At 44.2% G+C, this 26310-nt stretch overlaps 1 protein-coding gene across 1 annotated transcript in view; it reads left to right on the top strand.

Moving 5' to 3' along the window:
* The window catches only part of LOC139266767 (doublecortin domain-containing protein 2), a 233875-nt gene that overhangs the window by 150954 nt on the left and 56611 nt on the right, over positions 1-26310 (top strand). Inside the window, exon 6 of the mRNA XM_070884359.1 lies at positions 253-307. Within this exon, the coding sequence (XP_070740460.1) occupies positions 253-307 (55 nt within the window). The remainder of the gene's footprint in view (positions 1-252; positions 308-26310) is intronic.

The raw sequence follows: 26310 nt of genomic DNA on the forward strand, positions 1-26310 counted from the left end.
ACACAAAGCTGCCATTTTGTTAGTTCTCTTCAATTTATTTTGACCAGTATGGCATTTATATGTTGCCTGTTGATATTTATCAAATTTAATGACTTTCGAAATGTTATAGAGCAGAGGGGAAGAACTTGAAATGGTTCCCAGATTAATAAATGAGCTGGCTACTGAACATGGGAATAAAATAAGTGGCAAGACAATGGATGCCGACCTCGGGTTTATTGTGGTGGTTATAGATACGTGTGCATTTTGTTACAGATTTCACTCCGATCTGCTTCCACCAATCAGAAGAGGTCGAAAGGTCAGGGAAAAGGTATGGTTTTACTTTTTTTCCCCCTGTTCTATTATGATTGAATTCATTATACACTTAGGCTGGAGCCTGCTGCAATAACTCAATCACATAAATCTATCATCTCTACGGCATTTTAAAGTGAGATAGGTCAGAAGAGTTAACATAGTCATACATCCTTCAAATATTTCACAATTGATGAATAACAGATTCTCTACTGATTTTTTAAACTCTCTTAGACATTCGCAAGTTGTTGATGATGTTTAAAATGTAAAACTAGTGAGTTTTGAAATGTAGTAAAATTTGAAATGTGGAAAGGTCAAGTAGTATGCTTCTTTTAAGGTATAACTGACTAACTCTTTACTGCTTGAGTAATGAATTTGGGTTGGACGCTGTTTATTTAAAACGATCTAACTGAGAGCTGCGAAAGTAAAACAAATTAAGTGCACTCCAGATTGAACTTTCCTCAAATTATGTATTCTGAAAGTACAATGAGGTCTAGCTGAGAAGTGTGAAAGAAAATAAATAAAGTATGTTCTAAATTGAGTATTCACTAAACTATTATGAAAATATGGTAAGATGTTAATCAGTCTGACCGAGAAGTATGAAAAGAGTGCATTTCTGACTGCCTTTATTTTGCAGTTCCTTTAAATCATGGATTTTGCATGGCCCCCTGACAGGCATGAATTGAATAGAGTATATTGTATATCCAGAGCACGCTCTCAAAAATGATAACCTAAAATACAGCAACACTTTAATCATACAGTTAATTGCAAGTTTTATGCAGTGTACATGTATGCATTCTTAATATACCTTCAGATCTATCCTTAGGATTTCTGGGAGCCACAGCTAGTCATGGCAGGACCTTGCCTAGCTTGTTCCCTTCAGGAGTCTCCCACTGTACCACTCAGGTCCTTGATGGCACCGTATACAGGATCAAAGCTGATTTATGTATCAAAACTATGTACGTCGTGGTTGAGAACACATTGGAGGCAATTTTGACTTTGGCCGATAGCATAAACCGGGCAATAATGAATCAGTCGCCTGTTGTACATCTTTCACAATTTTTATTTCTGTTGGCTTCTATAGAAATGAAAATCAGGACAGATGTCTAATGGGTGGCTGATCCGCTATCATCCATTTTACACTATTGCACAAAGTCAAAGTAAACCCAGTGTGTTAAATACAAATACTTAATTATATAGAATTACATCGAACAGCGCAGAAACAGGCCATTTGGCCCGACAGTTCTATGCCGTTGTTTGTGCTCCACACGAGCCTACTCCCACCTTACTTCATCTCATCCTATCAGCATATTCTTCTATTCTTTTCTCCTTCATACTTATTTATCTTTCCCTTAAATGCATCTATACTATTCACCTCAACCACTCCATGCAGTGTGCCACATTCTCACCACTCTCTGAGCAAAGAAATTTCTCCTGAATTGTTATTGGATTTATGAGTGACTATCTTATATTTATCCCCCTAGTTTTGGACTCCGCATAAGTGGAAACATCTTCTCTATGTCTACCCTTTCGAATACCTTCATAATTATAAAGACCTCTATCAGGTCACCTCTCAGTCTTCTCTTTTCTGGAGAAAAATGTTCCAGCTGTTCAGTCTCTCCTGATAGTTGTACCCTCTTAGTTCTGGTATCAACCTTATAAATCTTTTTTGCATTTTCTCCAGTGCTTCTATATCCTTTTTGTAATATGGAGATTAAAAAAACCTACATGTTAACAGGGTCAATACAAAATATTCTTGCCACTTGCTAACACCATATACATGAATTTAATGAAGGATTAGAAAACTGCTTATTATATATATATATATATGGAAGTTTGTTCTGCAATAACAGAAAAATAAAACACTCCCTCCTAAATGTGCAGATCACCCACAGTTCACACATTAAATACAATAATTGAATAGTTGAAGGAATACGGAAGCATTGCCAAACAATGAACCTCAGCAAATTAGCTGGCACATTAGCAGGCTATCATATCTTTAATATGTAGAGAAAATGAGGGGGAATATCCGCCGGGGTTCTTCTGCTGTCATTTAAGAGGAAGAGCTGCGGAAATTGCGGAAAAATGGTGTTCTGCCAAAGTGGAGGCAGACGAGCTGGCAATTCAATGTCAATGCGACACAAAGTAGCCATTTTATTCCATTATACTAATTAACTCTCTTTATTAAATGCAGGTCTGAATTCTTTATTTAAATCAGCAGCTCCCCTACGTACAACACAGCAGCATTAAGTGCCTTCCAGATCAACAGTTATAATGACGGCTGCGAGGTGAGGGGGCCCTGTTGGGGCTTTGGGTTCCAGCACCAACACTGATACCCCTCTAGCCATGGCCTAGCTCCACAGGGGGTGGTGCTTTTGAAAGCCATCAAACCGCCCACATCTGAATGCAGTTTTACTTTTTTCACAAAGGCCCGACTGCATTAAGGCTGCTTTCGTGTACAACATTTGCCATTAGGGTGCCTGAAGCTGACTGGGCATGACTAGGATCACAGGATCTATTCTCACAGTATCCTGGGGATGTAGTTGCACCTGAGTTAGTAACTGGCAGTAACACAGATAAACAAGCACAATAATGCAATCAACTATTTTGCTATGAGTAAAGCTAGGGAAATGTTAAGTATGGTATGTGTTAAGATTAGGCAGGCATATATGAACTACAAACATAGAAACATAGAAACATAGAAAATAGATGCAGGAGTAGGCCATTCGGCCGTTCGAGCCTGCACCGCCATTCAACAAGATCATGGCACCTCCCCCTCCCACGCCCCCTCTACATCCCCCCGACCCCCCCCCAGCCGCAAGGACCACATCCAACTCCCTCCCGAACACGTCCAATGAAGTGGCATCAACAACTCTCCGCGGCAGGGAACCCCACAGGCCAACAACTCCCCGAGTGAAGAAGTCTCTCCCCATCCCAGCCCCAAACAGCCCACCCCCCATCCCAAGAGCTCACCCCTCCACCCCGGCTCCGGACCCACCCAACACCGGGAACACCGCCCCCCCCCCCCCCCCCCGCCGCACCCAACTCGCCCCGTCCCGTCAGAATCCTTCCCAAATGCCGAACACCCCCGGATATCGAGCCCCCAGCCCCAGCCACCCCGGAGCCACGCCCCCGCGACGCCAACCACACCACATCCACCAACCGCCATCTGCGCAGTCAACCCATCCACCCCACTCTGAACACTCCCCGCACCGAGGCACAGAGCCCCCAGGCCCGCCCCTCCAACACACTTCGCCCCCCCCAGACCTCCGCTGCAATGTGGCCCCTCCTGTCCCCCGCCCTGGGTTTCTCCGCCTCCCACCTCCACCACTCTCCCCTCCATCCCCCGCCCCCGTCTCCCCTCATCTTCCCTCTGCCTCCCCGCACAAGTTCCCATCTTGGGGGCGGTAACCTTCTGGGGCCGGGAATTTTAGCCCCCAGCGTGGAAGTCCTGCTCCCGCCGCAGAATTGGCCTTACCGCCCCTCAATGGAAGCGGAGTGCAATTTCCCACACTCCACTTCCTTTGGGGGCAGTTACCGGGGCACGACTGGATGCTCCTATAAGAACATAAGAATTAGGAACATGAGTAGGCCATCTAGCTCCTCAAGCCTGCTCCGCCATTCAATAAGATCATGGCTGATCTGGCCGTGGACTCAGCTCCACTTACCCGCCCTCTCCCCTTAACCCTTAATTCCCTTATTGGTTAAAAATCTATCTATCTGTGACTTGAACACATTCAATGAGCTAGCCTCAACTGCTTCCTTGGGCAGAGAATTCCACAGATTCATCTTTTCCTCCTTAGGACGACAAATTAACTGTCGAAGTGCACCAGCTGATTGCTTGCCTCCTAGCTGGGCTTTAACCTTTTGCATCATCATGATATGCGGGAATTCTTGGTTTTGCCATAGTTTTTGCCAGATCAGGAATTCCTGCCTGCATAATAGGCAGTTCCTTCCCCGAGTTGGAGCTGGAGATCTGACTGGCAGTTAGATGTGTTTGAGAGAGTGGAGAGTAGATTTGTGAAAGGGGGGGAGAGTGAGTCAATGAAGGGAAGAGGGTGATTTTGTGAAGGAGGGAGCAGAGTGCACTGTGACAGGAGGCAAAGTGCTTCTGAAAGGTGGGAGAGTCACTGAATATCTTTTGTCATTTATTTTTTCTAAGGGAGCATTTTAATCCCATACGCCTGGCAGGAGCAATGTGGGGGGTTATGAAGGTGGGGGGAGGTTACGCCATGTTCCCATGGCCCCCATACCACCACCATTTTGAATATCCTGAAATCAGGCACGACAAGGCCGCCCGCCACAGAAAAGTGGGGGCCTAATTTACATGGCCAAGCCGCGTCCCAATGATGTAATTGGAAGGAGCTCAGTATTTTAACCGTGGGCTGGACTATTGGCTGCATGGCTTTAAGCCTGCAGGTACCATCCAGGCCAAATGCTTTTAAAAAACTTTTTAAAGTGCTCTGTCTGACACAACAAGGATACCTGTGACCTCCCCTCACCCTCTGACCAGGGACTTTCCCAATTCTGTAACTTTAGTTGGCAAATATGCTATTTCAATGAGATTGAAAGATGGTCATTTTTACTTTTAGTGTCCTGTCAGGCTGGTCCAATGGTAAGACTCTTGCCTTTGAGTCAGAAGGTTGTGGGATCAAGTTCCACTGCAGGAACTTGAGTACTTGAGGTCATGCTGCTTTGTCGGAGACGCTGTCTTTTGGAACAGATGTTAAACTGAGGGCCCATCTAGGTGGGTGTAAAAGATTCATGGCACGATTTAAAGAAGAGCAGGGGAATTCTTCTGGTATCCTGGCTAACAGTTATTCCTCAATTGGCACTTCCACAAACCAGTTAAATTGGCCATTTCCTTCACTACTGTTTGCAGTATTTTGCTGTGCACAGATTGGCTGCCGCATTTGCCTACAAAATAACAGTTACCACAGTTCAAAAGTAACTTATTCAAAAGCTCTGGGACATCCTGAGGACGTAAAAGGTGCTATATGAATGCAGGTCCTTTGTTTCTACACCCAGTGCAGTGTGGAATGTTTTTACTCACTGGCAAGGATGGACTAGATATTGGAAAATTGGAAAGTTCCAAATGGGGATGGGTAATTGGAAGGAGACGAGGTAGGGGAGTTATGCTGTTTGTGTGCCAAAAGTATGGGGGAATTTGCATATTATGCCGCATACATGCCGCTATTGCGCTAAATATAAATTTCCTTGATCTTTTTAATTGTGCGAATCTTCTGCCTGTCAAAACCCCTCAGGCTCTCATTTGCATTGCTGCACTGTTCAAGTACATGGAAGTTTCCTTGGTTTACGCCACTCTTGCAAATGGTGTGACTTTACGCCCCTCTCCTGCAAAAAAACAATGGTCTAATAGCTCCCTTTATGTGTAAATGAGGAGTTGGTGACGTGAAGAGGGGTCCAATTTCACTTACTAATTACAGGCTTCTGATTAAATGTTTTTAACCCCTTCCTTTACATTTTTAAATCACTGGCACCTGCACTTCATTTCAAAGCAGTGCTTTCCTTTCTCCTAGGAATACATTTTGGAACTACTGACTTTCCCCACCCCCCAAACCCACAATCAGACCGAATCATCATGGGTGTACCACTCTATGCCATGATAATGTAGGAAGGATTTCATCAGTAGCATGTTGAGCTCAGAAGAAACCTTCTGAGATGCTTCTGCAAAGGAGAGATAACAGTCACACCTACTAATTGTTACACATCCTGCGAGATTATTCTGATGTTCCTCAACATTCTTCTTTCTGTCGTCATTGGTAGCTTTCTTCTCCACCTTCACGAGGAAGATGGCACGTTCTCACCCACCTCCCACTCCTCTAGATCACCCATGCTCAGTAGCTCACTTGGTGCCAATTCCCCATTCATTATCTAAATCCCCTTAGGTGAAAGTCCCTGAGCTGGTGTCTGTGAGAACAGAAGCCAATGTCAATGTCATCTGTGGGAATGCTTTGGGCCAGAGGCAGATGGGCTGAAATGGCTTGGCTCTTCTTGTTGCCAGGATTTCTTGTCCTCCTTCCTGCGGCCCCCGTGACTGTGGTGGATGTGCAGGAAAAAATGGCCGATTTTGAGAAGGAATGAGCTTGAGCCCCTCGGGATGAAGTAGACACAGGGATGGATGATTGTATGTGCGTGTGTGCAGCTAGAGCTGGTCGGATGACATTAGAGGTGCTGAGTTACTCACCTGGACCTGGTGCGATGACCCTGACTGCCAGCCCTTGCGCAGTTGTGATGGAGTGTATCCTCATGAGGCCCATGGCCTTTTTCTCATGGGGAGTGGGGTGGGGGCGGTGAGTGGGTGCAGTGTTGGGATGTTGGCCATCTCCCTCCTGTGGCCTGCCTCTGCCTCGAGTTGTGCACCAGTTTCTCCTGCAAAAACATAAGTAAATGAGGGGAGGGCTGGCAGCGGAGGAGTATGCGGTGAATGTAATGGGAGAGGTGAAATGAAAGATGTGGGGTGGGGGTGCGGGGGGTGTGAAGATGTTAGAGTGTTTGTGTGGTGTGGAGGTGTGTAGTATAGAGCAGGCTAGGGAGTTAGACTGTTGGTACTGTTACTGTTTAAGAGGGCGAAGAGTGTGATAGTGCCCAGATTGGCACTGTGAGTGCCTTACCTTCCCAGACCTGGTGATTTTTTACCTGCACTGCTCTATACTGTCCTGGAAATAAGGGAGTTATCACTTCTCCCCAAGCTTGATGTACTCGGGGACCGAGGGTCTAGTGAGAAGGAGGAACTGAAGGATATCCTTATTAGTCGGGAAATTGTGTTGGGGAAATTGACGGGATTGAAGGCCGATAAATCCCCAGGGCCTGATTGTCTGCATCCCAGAGTACTTAAGGAGGTGGCCCTAGAAATAGTGAATGCATTGGTAATCATTTTCCAACAGTCTTATCGACTCTGGATCAGTTCCTATGGACTGGAGGGTAGCTAATGTAACACCACTTTTTTAAAAAGGAGGGAGAGAGAAAACGGATAATTATAGACCGGTTAGCCTGAAGTCAGTAGTGGGGAAAATGTTGGAATCTATTATTAAGGATGAAATAGCAGCGCATTTGGAAAGCGGTGACAGGATCAGTCCAAGTCAGCATGGATTTATGAAAGGGAAATCATGCTTGACCAATCTTCTGGAATTTTTTGAGGATGTAACTAGTAGAGTGGACAAGGGAGAACCAGTGAATGTGGTGTATTTGGACTTTCAAAAGGCCTTTGACAAGGTACCTACATAAGAGATTGGTGTACAAGATCAAGGCACATGGTATTGGGGGTAATGTACTGGCGTGGATAGAGAATTGGTTGGCAGGCAGGAAACAGAGAATCGGGATAAACGGGTCCCTTTCGGAATGGGAGGCAGTAACTAGTGGAGTACCGCATGGCTCAGTGCTGGGACCCCTGCTCTTCACAATATACATTAATGATTTGGATGAAGGAACTGAGGGTAATATCTCCAAGTTTGCAGATGACACTAAACTGGGTGGCAGTGTGAGCTGTGAGGAGGATGCTAAGAGGCTGCAGGGTGATTTAGACAGGTTAGGAGAGTGGACAAATGCATGGCAGGTGCAGTATAATGTGGATAAATGTGAGGTTATCCACTTTGGTAGCAAAAACACGAAGGCAGAATATTATCTGAATGGCAGCAGATTAGGAAAAGGGGAGGTGCAATGAGACCTGGGTGTCATGGTTCATCAGTCATTGAAAGTTGCCATGCAGGTACAGCAGGTGGTGAAGAAGGCAAATGGCATGTTGGCCTTCATAGCTAGGGGATTTGAGTATAGCAACAGGGAGATCTTACTGCAATTGTACAGGGCCTTGGTGAGGCCTCACCTGGAATATTGTGTTCAGTTTTGGTCTCCTATTCTGAGGAAGGACGTTCTTGCTATTGAGGGAGTGCAGCGCAGGTTCACCTGACTGATTCCAGGGATGGCTGGACTGACATATGAGGAGAGTCTGGATCAACTGGGCCTTTATTCACTGGAGTTTAGAAGGATGAGAGGGGATCTCATAGAAATGTATAAGTTTCTGACAGGACGGGACAGATTAGATGCGGGAAGAATGTTCCCAATGTTGGGGAAGTCCAGAACCAGGGGACACAGTTTTAGGATAAGGGGTAGGCCATTTAGGACTGAGATGAGGAGAAACTTCTTCACTCAGAGAGTTGTTAAGCTGTGGAATTCCCTGCCGCAGAGAGTCGTTGATGCCAGTTCATTGGATATATTCAAGATATTTTAGATGTGGCCCTTACGGCTAAAGGGATCAAGGGGTATGGAGAGAAAGCGGGAAGGGGGTACTGAGGTAAATGATCAGCCATGATCATGTTGAATGGTGGTGCAGGCTCGAAGGGCCGAATGGCCTACTCCTGCACCTATTTTCTATGTTTCTATGTTACACGAGCGTAATGCCAGCAGTCTGTGTCTCTTCTTCACCTCTTGCAAGAGGACAACAAGGTTCTCCTTAGAAAGGTTCACAATTCTCCTCCTATCTCTTTGGCATTGTTACCCACTGAGCATGATGATGCTGATAGTTGCCAGCTGCAATGCCCCACTGGTGTGAACATAGAATAAAGATACAGCTCATAGAGATGCCGTGGAGAGATTTGAGCCGCACTGAGAGAGAACACACTTGCTTTAAGTATACCTGTCAGTCTCCCAGGGTTGTGCTGAAGACCGAAGTCTGTAGAGTGCTGTTAAACAGTTACACTGTCATTACACTCGAGTTTCCTGCGAGTTCAGCTGTTGCATTTATTTTATGAGTGTATTGGGGTTATTCCCTGTGTGCCCATATTTGGGCACGCTCAAATTTCTAGGCCACGGTGTCAACTTCCACATGTACATTAACAATATCCAGCTTTATATTTTCATCACCTCTCTTGACCCCTCTGCCACTTCTGTTTTGTCAGACTGCTTGTATGACATTCAATTTTGCATGCGGTGCAATTTCTTCCAGTTAAACTTTGGGAAGATCGAAGTCATCGTTTTTGGTTTCTGCTAGAAACTCCGTATTCTTGCTGCTGATTCAGAGACCAAAACTGTGCACAATACTCCAGGTGTGATCTCACCAAGGTCCTGTACAATTGTAGCAAGACTTCGTTACTCTTATACTCCAACCCCTTGTAATAAAGGGCAACATGCCATTTGCCTTCTTTATTGCTTGCTGTACAAGTTGAATGTCCCTTATCCAGAACTCCCTTATCCGGAACCACCCCTCATCCAGAACCATTCCCGGCCACCGAGTGATTGCATGCGCAGAACTCCGACGTTAACAAATTGAACAAATTGAAGTCCTACCTCGCTGCCGATGCTCGCAGTCGCTGGCCTGACCCCGCAATCCACTGCCCTCCGAAACCGCCCCCCCCCCCCCCCCCCCAACACCGTGATCGCTCTGCCACATTCCCAGCTCCAAGCCAGTCAACCCTGATATCCCTTGCTCAGTACCTGTACCATCCAATTTAACGCGACGACCCCTCATCCAGAAAAATCCCTTATCCAGAACAGGCCAGGTCCCGAGGGTTCCGGATAAGGGAGGTTCAACCTGTACCTGCATGCTAGCTTTCCATGTTACATGCACAAGAACAGCCAAATCTCTCTGTACACCAACATTTAAAAGTTTCTCACCATTTAAAAAATATTTTGTTTTTCTATTCTTCCTTCCTACCAAAGTCAATAACCTCACATTTCCTTACATTATACTTGATCTGCCACCTTATTGCCCACTCACTTAGTCTATCTATATCCCTTTGAAGACACTTTGTATTCTCCTCGCGGCTTACTGTCCTACCTAGCTTTGTATCATCAGCAAACTTGGAAACATTACACTCGGTCCCTTCATGTAGGTCATTACTATAGATTGTAAATGGCTGAGGTCCCAGCACTGTTCCTTGCTACACCCCACTAGTTACAGCCTGCCAACCTGAAAAAGACCCATTTATCCCTACTCTTTGTTTTCTGTCCGTTAAGCAATCCTCTATCCATGCTAATACATTACCTTTAATCCCATGATCCTTTATCTTGTGTAATAACTTTATATAAGGCACCTTATCAAACGCCTTTTGGAAATCCAAATATACTTCATCCATTGGTTCCTCTTTATCTACCCTGCTAGTTACATCCTCAAAAAATTCTAATAAATTTATCAAACACAATTTTCCTTTCAGAAAACCATGTTGATTCTGCTTAATCATGTTTGATTTTCTAAGTGCCTGATACCACTTCCTTAACAATGGATTCCAGCATTTTCTCGAAGACTGATATTAGGCAAACTGGCCTATAGTTCCCTGTTTTCTCTCTCCCTCCTTTCTTGAATAGTGGTGTTACATTTGCTACCTTCCAATCTGCTGAGACTGTTCTAGAATCTAGGAAATTTTGAAAGATGAAAATCAATGCATCCATTATCTCTGTAGCCACCTCTTTTAGAACTCTAGGGTGTAGGCCGTCAGGTCGAGTGGATTTGTTGGCTCCAGTTTCTCTAGTACTTTTTCTCTACTTATATTAATTACATTGGCCCAGAAATTCCTCTGAGGGTCTTCCCACAGGCAATTGCCTCCTTGCTGGATATTTTTTACGAATTTACCTGGTGGTATAGGAGGCGCCCCGATTTCCAATGGGGAGGCCTTCTCCTCCCGCGCTGTGAAGCGTGCTCCCGTGCAGAAGATGCAGTCATGTATGACTGCTCAGCCAATCAGGTAAGTATTTCATAGGTTCCCATTAATAGCACTGAGACTCGCATATCTACGAGTTCTCAGTACTAGTAATGGGAACAAAAGCAATCACACAAAATAATAAAAAATAAAAAACAGACCACACATATTTAAAATTAATTGACATTAAAGTTATTATGTCTTATAAAAATAAAATATTTTCCCGATTTTTAAAATATTTTTTTAAATTATGGTTAAAAATAAACTTACCATGGTAGGGAGGGTTTTTAAGAATAAAATGTGTTTTTCTAACTTTATTTTATAATGGTTTTGTGAATTTTTAAACACTTGAGCCTGTAAAAGTAGGCTATATGCCTGCTTTTTCAGGCGCAAGATTTTTGAGGACATTTGCTGGGCAAGATATCCGTAAATATCGGAAATCTTGCCCTGCAAGTGTCCTCGCTCCCGATCTGCGGATGATCTGTCAAGCTAGAAATTTGACAGATCGGAAAAGCCGGTTTTCAGCGCATGCACATTGCGTGCCGAAAACCGGCTTTTCCAATGCCTTCCCGGGTCCGTAGAAATTTCGTACGGACCCGGGACATCGGAATCCCAGCACCATTAAGTTTCTCACCCTCATTAGACCCTTGGTTCCCCACCATCTTATGTATGCTTTTTGCATCTTCTACTGTGAAGACAGATACAAAATATTTATTTAATGTTTCTGCCATTTCCTTATTCCTCATAATAATTTCTTTTTTATCAGCCTCTAAGGGACCAATGTTTACTTTTGCTACTCTCTTCCTTTTTACATATTTGTAGAAGCTCATACAATCTATTTTTATATTTCTTGCTAGTTTTCTCTTGTAGTCTATTTTTCCCTTTTGATCAATTTTGTGGTCATCCTTTTCTGGTTTCTGAAACTCTCCCAATCCTCAGGCTTACTATTATTCTTTGCAACATTATATGCTTCTTCTTTCTAGCTAATGCTATCGTTAACTTCTTTAGCCATGGATAGATCACTTTTCCTGTGTAGTTTTATTTCTCAATGGAATGTATTTTTATTGAGAATTTTGAAATATTTATTTAATTGCTAGCCACTGCTTATCAACTGCCATACATTGTAAACTCTTTTTCCAATCTACCTGAGCCAACTTGCCCCTCATACCTATGTTAATGGCTTGATTTAAAGTTAAGACTGTAGTTTCAGATTTAGGCAAATCACTCTCAAACATAATGTGAAATGCTATCGTACTGTGCCCCAGAGGATCCTTTACTATAAGATTGCTAATTAACCCTGTCTCATTACACAATACAAGATCTAAAATAGCTTGTTCCCTGGTTGGTTTCATGACATATTGTTCTAGGAAACAGTCCCGAATGCATTCCATGAAATCGTTCTCCAGACTACCTTTGGCAATTTGATGTCCAGCATATATGAAGATTAAAGTCCCCCATGATTATTGCATTACCTTTGTTACAAGCTCGTACTACTTCTTGATTAATATTCTGTCCAATGGCATAGCTGCTGTTAGGGGCCTGTATACTACTCCCACCAGTGGTTTCTGCCCCTTGTTATTCCTTATCTCCACCCATACTGATTCTACTTCCTGATCTTCTGAGCCAAGATCCTTTCTCACTACTGTCCTTATGTCACCCTTTGTTATCAGGGCTACCACCCCTTCCTTTACCATTCAGCCTGTCTTTTCGAAATGTCAAGTACCCTGGAACATTTAGTTCCCAACCTTGGTCACCTTGTAACCACGTCTCTATAATGGCTACTAGATCAAACCCATTTATCTTGATTTGTGCCACTAGTTCATCTATCTTGTTACAAATGCTTCATGCATTCGATAAAGAGCCTTTGATTTAATTTGTTTTACCATTATTCCCTGCTTTGATCTTATTCTCTGCTGCACTGCTACCATTAAACTCTCTGTCCCTTCCTGTCATACTCTGCTTGTTCTTACTCATATCACTACACTTGTCTATTTCATTGATCTAAATTTCCCCTCACCTGACCCTTCTTTGAAGAGGTAACAGAGAGAGGAGACAAGGGTAATACAGTAGATGTAATCTATCTAGATTTAGAAAAGACCTTTGATAAGGTACCACATAAAAAACTAATGAAAAAATCAGATCATGTGGAGTCAGGGGACAAGTAGCAGAATGGATAGTAAGCAAGATAGAAAGCATAGAGATGGGATAAGGAGTACGTATTTAGAGTGGCAGAAGGTGGGGAGGAGACCCCACAAGGATCAGTCCTGGGACCACTGTTGTTCACAATTTATATTACTGATTTAGACTGTGGAATCAAAGACACAATTTCTAAATTTGCAGGCGATACCAAATTTTGGTGGGTAGCCAATATGGAGAAGGACTGAAACAAATTACAAAACATTAATAAACTTGCAGAATGGGCATATAATGGCACATGAAGTTCAGTATAGATAAGTGTGAGGTATTGCATTTTGGTAGGAAGAATAGGGAGGTCACATATTACTTGGAAAATAAGAATGTAACTGGGGTGAAAGAGCAAAGTGATCTTGAATTAAAAATACACAAATTACTAAAAGTAGCAATGCAGGTTAATAAGATGATTAAAAAAAGCAAACCAAGCACTCAGGTTTAGTTCTAGAAGGTTAGAATTGAAAAATAGAGAAGCTATGCTAAACTTGTATTCAGCCTTGGTTGGACCACGCTTGAAGAACTGTGTACAGTTCTGGTCGCCATATTATAAAAAGGATATAGAGGCACTGGAGAGGGTGCAAAAAAGATTTACAAGAATTATACCAGAACTGCGAGGTTATACCTATCAGGAAAGGATGAACAGGCTGGGTCTCTTTTCTCGTGAAAAGAGAAGGCTGAGGGGTGATCTAATAGAGGTTTTTATGATTATGAAAAGTTTCGACAGAGTAGATATAGAGAGAGTGTTTCCACTTGTGGGGAAGAACAAAATTAGAGGCCGCCAATATAAGATAGTCACCAAGAAATCAAATAGGGAATTCAGAAGAAACTTCTTTACCCAGAGAGTGGTGAGAATTGGTACTTACTACCACAGGGAGTAATTGAGGCAAATAGTATAGATGCATTTAAGGGGAAGCTAGATAAGCATATGAGGGAGAAGGGAATAGAGGGTTATGCTGATAGAGTCTGATGAGGAAGGATGGGAGGAGGCTCAAATGGAGCATAAATGTCGGCATGGACGAGTTTGGCCGAATGGCCTGTTTCGGTGCTGTATATTTATGTAATTCCATGTGATCACATCCATATTAAGTAAGCACATGGCAAAGATGGTGGAAAAGTTCATATTAGAATGGATATTCTCAAAAAGCTTGGGTTTTATCTGTCACTATCAGCAGCTTTAGTTTTCTATGGAGCCTTCACTTTCTCAGTGACTTTGTATCATTCACCTGTTTGGCAAACTACGATTCTTGTTCCTGGACTTGGGGGAGGTAACTGCAGGCATAGTCAGAAGTTAAGTTTTCAGGAAGCTTTGAAATGGTGAGAAGTAGCGAAGCAGAGAGAGAGAGTTCTAGAAATGTGGGACCAAGGTGGCTGAAGAGTTTTGGATAAATTGGAGTTTATGCAGCATGGAACTCGGAAAGCTGGTGAGAAGAGCATTGAAGAAGTCGACCCTGGAGGTGATGAAGGAGTGGATCTGGATTTCAGCAGGGATAGGGGTGAGGGAAGTGCAGAGATGGGTGACATTGGGAAGTTGGAAATACATAGTCTTCGTGGTGGATTGGACATGTGGCTTGAAGTTCAGCTCAGGATCACGTAGGACATTGAGATTGTGCACTATCAAAAAGTTGGCATTAATACTAACTGAGATTCATTCACTTTTTCTCATGTCTCTGCCAGACTTTGGCTGGGTGGAACTTCAAGTAGAGTAAGTCATCAGTTGCTGCTCCAGGGTTGTTGGTGCATGCATGAGGTTATGAGAAATCTCTTAATTATCAGCACTATTCCTTTACTTTTGCTGTGCTCCCAGGTTCAGCTGGTTTAAATTTGTAGAACACCACTTACACAGGAGTTACTCAGGGAATTATGTTTGGTCCTACACGATTTCTTGTTTTCATCAGAGTTAGTTGATATCACCAAAGTGATAGCCTCATGACAGTTGCCTCCAGCTGGTCACTGCTGTTAATCCACCCTTACTATAACAATAACTTATTACTTGGATTCAAACAAGAAATAGGTCAAATAAAATTTTTTAATTTTCTGTTGACATTTGACGAATTGCACTTTGATAAATATGGCGATATAACAGATATTAGAAAAGCGCATGTTCAGTAATAATACAAACACATTTTATTGTAAGGTTCTTAACTTTTAGTAAGTTATGATATTTCTTTTACTGGGAATCTATCCAGTTACTTCAATTTTACTAAGTTATTCTGCAAGCAGAAAGAAAATCAAAGCCAGAAACTACCAAATGATGGATATGCCATGGCATTTCATAATTGCCATTGTTTCCCACTAAACTTAATTGATGTTGCAGATAGCCAATATTTCACAATCGATGCTAAAAAGTCATATCATCAATCAACAACAGCAAGGAAATATGTCACACTTTAAACATTATACCTTTCTTTCCACCTTAATAAATGATTAGATCAGACTTGTGTAGAATAATCAAGTATGTAGAGTCTCTTCGGAGAGAATATGGTAGCGGTCATTTTTTTTTTACAAGGAGATGAATTGACTTTGGACTAAACTTCAACAGTGTATAATTCAATAACTGTGTATAGATTGGCCACACACTTTGTGGAATCACGTACAATGATATTAACTCTCTGCCACAATGCAATTTCACACATGGCCTAATCCCTGCTTCGCACTAACTATACAAATGTAACAGGATTCTAGAGACAAGTTGATACAATTCATTGGTTCACTTTCACTTCTGAGATTTGGGTTTAACTTCAGCCCAGAATAAAAATCTCATGGAGCTATTGGCTGTAAAGATACTGACCTGAATTACTTTGGTGGGTGGGGGCTCGGAAGCGGTCGGGAAACTCGGGAGAATGGGTTTCCCACAGGCCCTGCCGAATTTAATGGCAGGGCCTGATTTACATTGGAACCCTCTGATTCCCACCCGCAGGGGTGGGAAGGAACAGGGGGAGCGCCGGGAGCTCATCAGGATCATCATCAGAGGAGGAGGAGTGGGGGTGGTGGGGGCGGAGGAGCATTGGTGGTCTCCGATCACAGAGATGGGTTAGGCAGGGATGCTGGGTCCAGGAAGTAAGTGTAAAGACACTCACCTCCTGGATCCAGAAGTCTTTGCCTTGCATTAGCTGGCAGTTTTCACGAGGCCTTCAAAACCTAACCAACCACTGTTAAATTTAAAATGGTAGTTAAATTTGATGCATGCCTGCCTCATTATAATATTTAAATGGATAGTACACCTCCTGGGATGGGTTGGCTGCCTGCCATCATCTTGCCAATGATAAAACCGGAGGTAGGCGGGTTCTGGTCGAGATTCAGATTTTTAACACTTCAACTTTCCACACGCCTCCCCCCCCAACCCGCCTGTTTTTTGGGGTTAAAATCCCCCCCCCCCCAACTATGTGAAATAGTTTTTAGAGTAGTTTCAACCCAGTTCACAACATAAAAACTGCATTTAATGTGACACTGATTGATACCAAATAGCCATGAATAGCTGGTGTGGGAAATGCCACACTGGTTCAGCAGTGAGTGTTCTTCGCGAGTCAGTTGTAAAGCGTATTGTCAGGTCAGATTAACGAGAGCTTTCTTCTGCAACTGCTGCCCTATACCTGATGCCGACAGTAGATGCCCGAAATGGAAAAGTTCTCCATTCCCTCACGTTAATATCCCTCACCTTAATGTGCAAACCATTTAACATTACAATTAAAATAAGTTTCAACATTTTAAATCTGAACAAGTAATAATTAAACCAAAGCCTCTCTATTGATAAGGGTGGGCATTAATGCTTTCACGGCACTATTTGAAGAAGAGCAGGAGTTCCTCGCAGTGTCCTGGCGAACATTCTTCCCTCAACCCAACCACAAAAAATGATTGGTTGGTCATTCATTTTGTGGGATCTTGAAGTATGCAAAATAGCTGCTGTACATGCTTACATAACAGTGACTGCATGCCAAAGTAATTAATTGTATGTGGCGATTTTTGGGATGTCTTGAAGATATGATAAAGTGCTATATAAATACCAGTGTTTTCTTTCTTCTTTCTTAACAATGTTTCCATATCAGGGTAACATTTTGCCTAGATATGTTCTTCATGCGTTTTCTCCAGGAATTTTGACAGCTATTTTCAAATAGTTCCTTCTAAACAAGGTACTTTGCAGGCAATGTCGACTATAGCAAGCCTTGGTCTTTTTGACTATTCGCTGAAGCACCAAAGAAAGGAAAGCTGAATAAAAGCACACAAAAGAGAGCTAGCCAAAATGAAAGATAAACTTTTGAGAGAGAAAGACTAGACAGACAGAAGTAGACAACAGGAAGAAAAGAAAGGCTTGCATTTATATAGCGGCTTTCACAACCACCGGACGTCTCAAAGCGCTTTACAGCCAATTAAGTATTTTTAGAGTGTAGTCACTGTTGTAATGTAGGAAACACAGCAACCAATTAACACCTAGCAAGCTCCCACAAACAATGATGTGATAATAACCAGTTAATCTGTTTTAGTGATGTTGATTGAGGGATAAATATTGGCCAGGACACCGGGGTTAGCTCCCCTCTCTTCAAAATATTTTCATGGGATCTTTTAAGTCCACCTGAGAGCACTCGGTTTAATGTCTCATCCAAAAGACAGTACTTCTAACAATGCAACACTCCCTCAGCACTGCACTGGAGTGTCAGCCTATCTTTTTGTGCTCAATTCCAAGGAGTGGGACTTGAACCCACAACCTTCTGACTCTGAGGCAAGAGTACTACCCACTGAGCCACGGTTGATGAGCAAGAGAGTGGCTGATTGGATTCAAGGCAGCATTTATAAAAAGCAGGGCAATATCTAGCCCAGACAGCACCAGCTAGAAGAGGTGTGAAAGTTGGAGGCAGGAGGAGGAAATAATAAAGGAACTGTGTTTTATGTTATCCTCAGGGATAAAGATATGTTAATATTTTCATTATTGCCATGATACTTTAACTGATTTCAGTATGTATTTGTGTGTATATGGAAACAAATGACAAAACAGGAAGAATGTGGAAAAAAAACAGTAATACACAGCATGCAGAAAACATCTGCTCATGATCTAGGAGAACTGGCAGTAACCGTGCAGTCCTATACTATCATACCTGGTTATAAAAACAAAAAATAACATTTACACAGGTTCAAAAGTACAGCCAAAGATCCCAAATCTGAAACAATAATTGAGTTCTCAGGCTCTATTGCAATCTCAATATTATCCATTTTGAAAAAAGGAAGACGTCCTTCCTATCTGACTCATCCTTTATTTCTCCTTATGATCCGTTATAACTCCTAATGCATTTCCACTTTAAACAATTGCAATCAGATGTTTTCTTATTCAATATATATTTGTTTGTTCCGTTGTTCTGCTTTTCAAAAATTATCATAAGGAAATGAGGTAATAATAACATAAAATCATGCATCCACATAATAGCATCATTGTTAATGAGGGTGAGCTGGCCTTACCAGCTCAAGTGGAAGCAATCAGTGCGGAGAAGCAGTGTGAGCATTTACCACAGAGATGCTTCAAGAGATCCAAACAAACTACATGAGAGATCTCTGGGCAGCTTGAGAATAATATCTGACAGCAAAGTATTTTTTTAAACTATAGTTGCTAATTATGCAAAGGTTTGCCATGCTTAAATAGTCCATAACAAAAGCTGTCACTTGCTGCCACTTTGTGGAATTGTACCAACAGATCATTATTTGCTATTGTTTAATAGCATGAAGACAAAGACAAAGATGAAACAGATTTCACAACACTAATTTTTTGTAGATCAATTAAAGGACCTGGGTGACCTGTTCTTAAAGTTGAGTTAAATTTTACTTGGATTAAAAGTGAAACCTGGATGGGTGTTACAATGGTGAAGTACAAGCTGCCCAGTAAACTGCTGTACAACGAAATGAGAAAAGAATTATTGGCTTTTTACTGTTTGAATTTTTATAGATGAGATGGTCCAAATCTTGGAAGATCTTAAATTAAACATCAACAACTTGTATTTGTATAGCACCTTTAACATAGTAAGACATCCCAAGATGCTTATATCTTTTGGAGGGGAGGGGGGAAACAATGGGATTTTAAAAAAGCTTTGGGACTGGATTTTCGGCTTTTGTGATCGCGGGGCGGTAATGGCGATGGGGCGGTCCTGATACTGCCTGGAATAGGTTTGCGCCCTCGTCTGCAAATTTCTCCAAAAAATGAGGTTCCATGATCGGGGGCAAAAAATCAGGCATTACACAAGAAAGTTTTTGTGTGCCAGTCGAAAATCACGGAGTTATAAAAGTTTGATATTTCATGTATGGGCAGGCGGGTTTCAGTTTTCCCAGGCGCAGTCCGTATTTTAGGGCGCGGCAGTTTCCTTCGCGCATGCGCAGATGACCTGGCGCACTTCTGAGACTTTGGGAGAGATGGCGCAGCAAGAGGGCAGGAAGCATGCTAGGCAATTCTCTACAGCGGCTGCTGAGGCCTTAATGCAGGTCATTGAGAGGAAATGGCCTGCACTCCATCTGGTTGGAGGAAAGAGGCCGGTGCCCAGCATATTTAAAAGAATCTGGAGGGAGATTGCACAGGAGGTATCAGCGGCAGACACGGTGGACAGAACTGGCATCCAATGCCACAAGAAGTTCAACGACCTCACGAGGGTCGTCAGGGTGAGTACCCTTCACATTTATGTAGGCCTGCCATGCTTGAAGATCAATATCTCACAGAATGTTAAGTCTTTGATGGAGCTGCCCCTTCTCTATGTGTTACAGGCCATGATGTGGGTTGTTGAATCCAGCAGAAAGCTGGAGGCTCACTTCTCCAGCCATTCAAGATGACCCACCCTCTTGTACCCTAATCATTGTCAAGCCTCCCCATACTCCCCTCCCACTGTTGGTGTGCATTTTCCAAACATCACCCTGAGTCGCTATCCTACCTGGCTCTCACCTCCTCCCACTCTTGGAAAAACCTCAGTCACCAGCCACACAGATTGAACTGAAGGCATTTGCACATCCACACAGTGGCAGCTATAGAACTATGGAAGATACATGTGGCACAACAGGAGATGGACCCTTCTTCTTGCTCTTATTGCAGGCCAAGCTCTCCCACAACAGACGGGAGCAACGATGTACAGGCGGGGGACAGTCGGAGCTCACTGATGTGGAACAGCGAGTCTCGGCCCTTATGGGCACCACAGTGGCCGGGGGCGATGCTGAGCCCCCTTCGGGTAGTGAGGGTATGTGAATGGAACTTGCGACTGATGTGACTTCCTTGACCCCTAATATGAAGTGGCCTAGCCCCTTTACATATACATGTCCAATGCCTCCTTCCTGCTATCACCATGCCCCCTCTCCTGCTGCTAACCACATGTCTGTTGTTTTCTGCTTACAGATGACCAGCCAGAAGTGCGCCGACCTTCCCGTGAGCCATCTACATTTGGCCACGGGGGAGATGATGAGGGAGGGTTTGAGAGTCTGCTGCCTGAACGTCACAGCCCACCAGTCGAACTGTGTGGGGACACAATATCTGGGGACGAAGGCGATTTCCTGGGTTTGAGGACTCTGAGGATCCTGGCCCCAGTGGCCTACAGCAATGCCCAGTGGGAGAGGAAGCTTGGAGGCCAGTTACCCGGAGGGTGAGTCGGCACAGTGGTCCCGCTCAAGAACAGGCAGATGTGGACCTGGAATTGGTGGCAACGTTCAGGGAGAACACAGAGATGCACCGCCAGCTCATGGATGCATTGGGTAGGATCCCCCAGAGCATGGACAAACTTGCTGTGAGTTTTGCGGAGGCCGCCTCACACATTGTCCATGCATCTGAGGACTCTAATGAGCCTATCCTTGCCCGCTCACAGAAGCAGGTGGCCTCCAGCAGCGACAGTGGCATTCCAGAGTGTGTGGCGTGTGCCATGGGTGACATTGCAGAAGCGATCGCGTCGCAGGCACAAGCTATACTACAGCTTGGTGATGTCAGCGGTGGCTGACTGGTGCCATCCTCTCTGTGTTCCTCACTGTCCACTGGGGAAGTGACGGTGCCGAAGCAGGCCAGCAAGTTGTGGTGACACACCATGCTCCAGGTGCTGAGGCCCAGCCCCGTGCGAGTGTTATTGGTTCCCATGAAATGGATCACAGCATTCCGGCTCCCACCATTGGAATGCTTCTACCACTGACACTCCCACCATGCACCTTACGCAGTCCACACCCTAGCCATCAGAGACTGCTTCCACCGATGCTGAGGTGCGGCAGTCCATGGCTGGGCCTTCCAGGCCCAGAGCTGGTTCAGGGTGACCTCCTAGGCCGAGTGCACTGACTGGTCCACCAACACAAGCAGTCCTCAAGCAGCCTTACTGTAGGCACTAAGACCTCATTAAGAAAGAGCAGCAGGCATGGGAGGGGGATGCAGGGAAGGGGGAGAGGTGGGGGGAAGCTCAGGGCAAGTCCCATTAAGGGGTGGAAGAAAATTGTGTAGATGCCCTGATGTTTTGTGAGGACGCATGTCAATAGTTGATTTTCATTAATCCAATTCATTGTTGTTGAGCTATTTGCAGTAGAACGCTATTCATTGTTTGGTTTTGTTTTGGGTGGGGCATTGATTGTCTGTTACTTTGTTGAATAAGAATTTCACTTTGACCCTTTGCGATTGGTGTTGTGTATGTCATTCGGAAGTTCACAGGAGATGTGCCTTTATGGTGGCACATGGTGTGGCCAGTATTAGCTGCATCCCTCCATTCAAGCAAATCGGTCCATTATGAGGTGGCGACATGCAGTTCTTGGTCCAGCAGCATCTCCACGCGGCATTCCCCGCGAATGGGGTGGCTGTCCAATCGGTGCCTTGCCAGGCTCCTCGTCGTCATCCTCCCCCTCCTGAGGTGGCCCTGCAATCCCCATTGACAATGCCTGGCCCCTCATGATGGCCAAGTTGTGGAGCATGCGGCACACCATAATGAATTCGGAGACCGGTTGCGGGGTGTATTGAAGGCTGCCTCCAGAGCGGTCCAGACATCAGGAGCGCTGCTTGAGCACCACAATTGTCTGTTCGATGATGTTGCAGGTGGCTGCATGGCTCTCATTGTAGCACTGTTCGACTTCTGTGGTGGGGTTGTGGAGGAGGGTCATGAGCCAGGTCCCTGACCAGCCAGCCCTGCCCTTATCTTCATCGCTGAAACATTCGTGAGACACTGCTCTCAAGCAAGAGGAAAGCATCATGTGCGCTCCCTGGATAGGGGGCATTCACTGCGAGGATGCGCTGCGTGTGGTCGCACACCAGCTGGATGTTTAGGGAGTGGTATCCCTTTTGGTTTCTGAATACCTCTGCGTTGTGTTATGGTGCTCGCAAGGCCACGTGTGTACAGTCAATGGCTCCTTGAACCCTCGGGAAGCCCGCAATCCTGCCAAACCCAATGCCCTCTCATTCTGGCTCTCCCTGCTCATTGGGAACTTTATAAAGTCCATTCTACAGATGTACAGAGCCTTTGTGACATGGTGAATGCCCCCTGCTGTTGCCTGGAAGGAGCCGGAGGCATAGAGGCCAGATGGCCAGCGCTGCCGTATTGATGCTTTAAGACTATATGCATATCTCTGTCAGCACTTCCTTTCGGATGCGCAGCCTTCTCACACACTGCTCCTCAGAGAGCTGGAGGTATGAGTGTTGGTGTCTGTAAACCTGTGGGAGGTAAGCCCTCCTCCCCAGACATCTTCGACCTCTTCTCATAGAATCATAGAAATTTACAGCACAGAAGAAGGCCATTTCGGCCCATCATATCCGCGCCGGCCGACCAAGAGCTATCCAGTCTAATCCCACTTTCCAGCTCTTGGTCCGTAGCCCTGTAGGTCACGGCGCTTTAAGTGCACATCCAAGTATCTTTTAAATGTGGTGAGGGTTTCTGCCTCTATCACCCTTTCAGGCAGTGAGTTCCAGACCCCCACTACCCTCTGGGTGAAGACATTTCCCCTCATAGCTCCTCTGAACCTCGCCCCAATTACTTTAAATCTATGTCCCCTGGTTGTTGACCACTTTGCCAATGGAAACAGGTCCTTCCTATCCACTCTTGCCAGGCCCCTCATAATTTTGTGCACCTCAATCAGATCTCCCCCCAGCCTCCTCTGTTCCAAAGAAAACAGACCTAGCATCTCTAATCTTTCCTAATAGCCAAAATTCTCCAGTCCAGGCAACATTCTTGTAAATCTTGTAAATCTTGTAAGGGGTAGGCCATTTAGGACTGAGATGAGGAGAAACTTCTTCACTCAGAGAGTTGTTAACCTATGGAATTCCCTGCCGCAGAGAGTTGTTGATGCCAGTTCATTGGATATATTCAAGAGGGAGTTAGATATGGCCCTTACGGCTAAAGGGATCAAGGGGTATGGAGAGAAAGCAGGAAAGGGGTACTGAGGGAATGATCAGCCATGATCTTATTGAATGGCGGTGTAGGCTCGAAGGGCTGAATGGCCTACTCCTGCACCTATGTTCTATGTTTCTATGTTTCTAAACCTCCTCTGCACCTTTTCCAGTGCAGTCACATCTTTCCAGCAAAGTGGTGACCAGAACTGCACATAGTATTCCAGCTGTGGCCGAACCAGTGTTTTATACAGTTCAAGCATAAACTCCTTTCTCTTGTATTCCATGCTTCGACTAATAAAGGCAAGTATTCCATATGCCTTCTCAGCCATCTTATCTACTTAGCCTGCTACCTTCAGGGATCTGTGGACCTGCACTCCAAAGTCCCTTTGTTCCTTTACACTTTTCAGTGTCATACCATTTAATATGTACTCCCTTGCCTTGTTAAACCTCCCCAAATGCATTACCTCACACTTATCCGGATTAAATTCCATTTGCCACTGTTCTGCCCACCTGACCAGTACATTGATATTTTCCTGCAGTCCGCAGCTTTCTTCCTCATTATCAACCACACAGCCTATTTGAGTGTCATCTGCAAACTTCTTAATCATACCCCCAACATTTAAGTCCAAGTCATTGATATATACCACAAAAAGCAAGGGACCCAGCATTGAGCCCTGCGGAACCCCACAGGATACAGCCTTCCAGTCACAAAAACATCCATCAACCATTACCCTTTGCTTCCTGCCTCCAAGCCAAGTTTGGAACCAAGTTGCCACTTCGCCCTGGTTCCCATGGGCTTTTACTTTCTTGACCAGTCTGCTATGTGGGATCTTATCAAAAGCTTTGCTAAAATCCATATACACTACATTATGCGCAATGCCCTCATCGACTCTCCTGGTTACCTCCTCAAAAAATTCAATCAAGTTAGTCAGACACAAGCTTCCCTTAACAAATCCATGCTGATTGTCCTTGATTAATCCATATCTTTCCAAATTAAGATTTATCCTGCTCTTCAAGATTTTTTAAAATAATTTCCCACCACCGAGTTAGGCTGACTGGCCTGTAATTATTCGGTCTATCTCTTTCTCTCTTTTAAAACAAAGGTACAACATTATCAGTCCTCCAGTCCTCTGGCAGCACACCTATAGCCTGTAGCCAGAAAGGATTGGAAAATGATGGTCAGAGCCTCTGCTATTTCCTCTTTTGCTTCTCTTAACAGCCTGAGATACATTTCATCCGAGCCTTCCTAGTAAGGCAGACTTGTCTCCTTTCAGTATTATTAGAGGCAAGTCCTGAAATTGAGCTGTATATTTCACCGGTACGGTGATACGACCTGCCACAGGAATTTTCTCTCCCGAGTAGCCTCGCAGCTCTATCTTGGATTTCTCCAGTTGGAAATCACGCAATCACGAGGTACAGCAACTCCAGTACTACACTCACGGATGCACCCGTGCCAATTTCCATTGGTATCTTGAATCCCGCAACATCGATGTGGATTTTGATGCTTTCCGAATCGCTGTCCGTTAACCTCGTGCTCCTGATGACGTGTAACTCTAACATTTCCTCGTCCTGTTGTTCTTCTTCTTTTCTATGTAGTCTCTTGGGATTTCTACTCATGGATTTGAATGCTGGCCTCATAGCTTTAAAAACTGGTTTACCCTTCAGTCGGCATGCCTTCGCGAGATGCCCAGTCTTTCTGCAGAAGAAACACTCTGCCTTCATGTATGGACAACTTTGAGCAATGTGTTGTCCCAGGAACCTATAGAATGACTTCGACGCTCTGTTGGAATTTCCAGTTTCTGAGACTTTGGGCCCCCACCGTCTTTTACCTTGAACCTGCAGGCGATTTACCTCGGTTGACTGACGACCGTAATTATTATTTAATTCTTGGGAATATTGTTTGGCCATGCCCATCGACCTCGCTGTCTGACAAGCAATCTCAAAAGTCAAGTCATCCATTGTCAATAACTTCCTTCTGATCGCATCATTGTTCACCCCACAAACAAAACGATCCTGTAATGCGCGATTTTGAAAGTTTCCAAAATTACAGTGCATCCATAGCTTTTTAATGCTACGATGTAATCACTGATACATTAATCAGCCTTTTGATTCTGAATCCCGAAACGATAGCTTTCAGCAATTTCTAACGGTCTGGGGTTATAGTGCTGCTCCAGCTTCATTAAAATCTCTTTAAGCGTTGTGTCCTTTGGCTCGTCAGGCACAAGCAGATTTACAAGAGTATCATATAATGCCGGACCTGTCTCCGATTAGAAGATCGCTCTCTTACGTTCCAACACAGCCCGGTTCTGGACTGCATTGTCTGGAACTTCGATTATGTTACTTGCAGTGAAATACATTTCTAGCCGATCCACATACGCTTTAAAAAGTTCCCAGTCGTGTCTATATTCCCCCAAATGTTCGATTACACCTGCCATTTTAATCTCTAGCTGTTCACCCAGTGTGTTGTATTTTACCTTGGATTTTGTAGCTTTTTTTCCAAAGACAGAAACTTCCAAAGTCTCTCAGTCGGCTGGCTGAATCCTTCACCAACAAAATTTAAGCTTTAAATCATCCTAAAAATCCCATCTCAATCGCCAAATGTGATATATTCACAGAGCACAGCACACACAGCTCCTAACATGGCAGGCAGCTCTGTCAGAAGCCTCCGGAAATCTGCCTGGTTCTGTTTAATTATTAACTGTGCAATTGCAGTACACAATACGTCCACATCCATAGTGTGGAGCTACAAACATTACAAGCTTACAGACATTACAGGTAGAAGGTAAACAAAGAAGCAAAAAGAAATCGAAGTGTGATGTCACAGCCAAGAGGGTAAGTGATTGGCTGGTGGATTGGTGAGTATTTAATCTTTTTCTTTTTCTT

The sequence above is a fragment of the Pristiophorus japonicus genome, chromosome 7 (assembly GCF_044704955.1).
Source record: "Pristiophorus japonicus isolate sPriJap1 chromosome 7, sPriJap1.hap1, whole genome shotgun sequence".
NCBI classification, from domain to species: Eukaryota; Metazoa; Chordata; class Chondrichthyes; family Pristiophoridae; genus Pristiophorus; species Pristiophorus japonicus.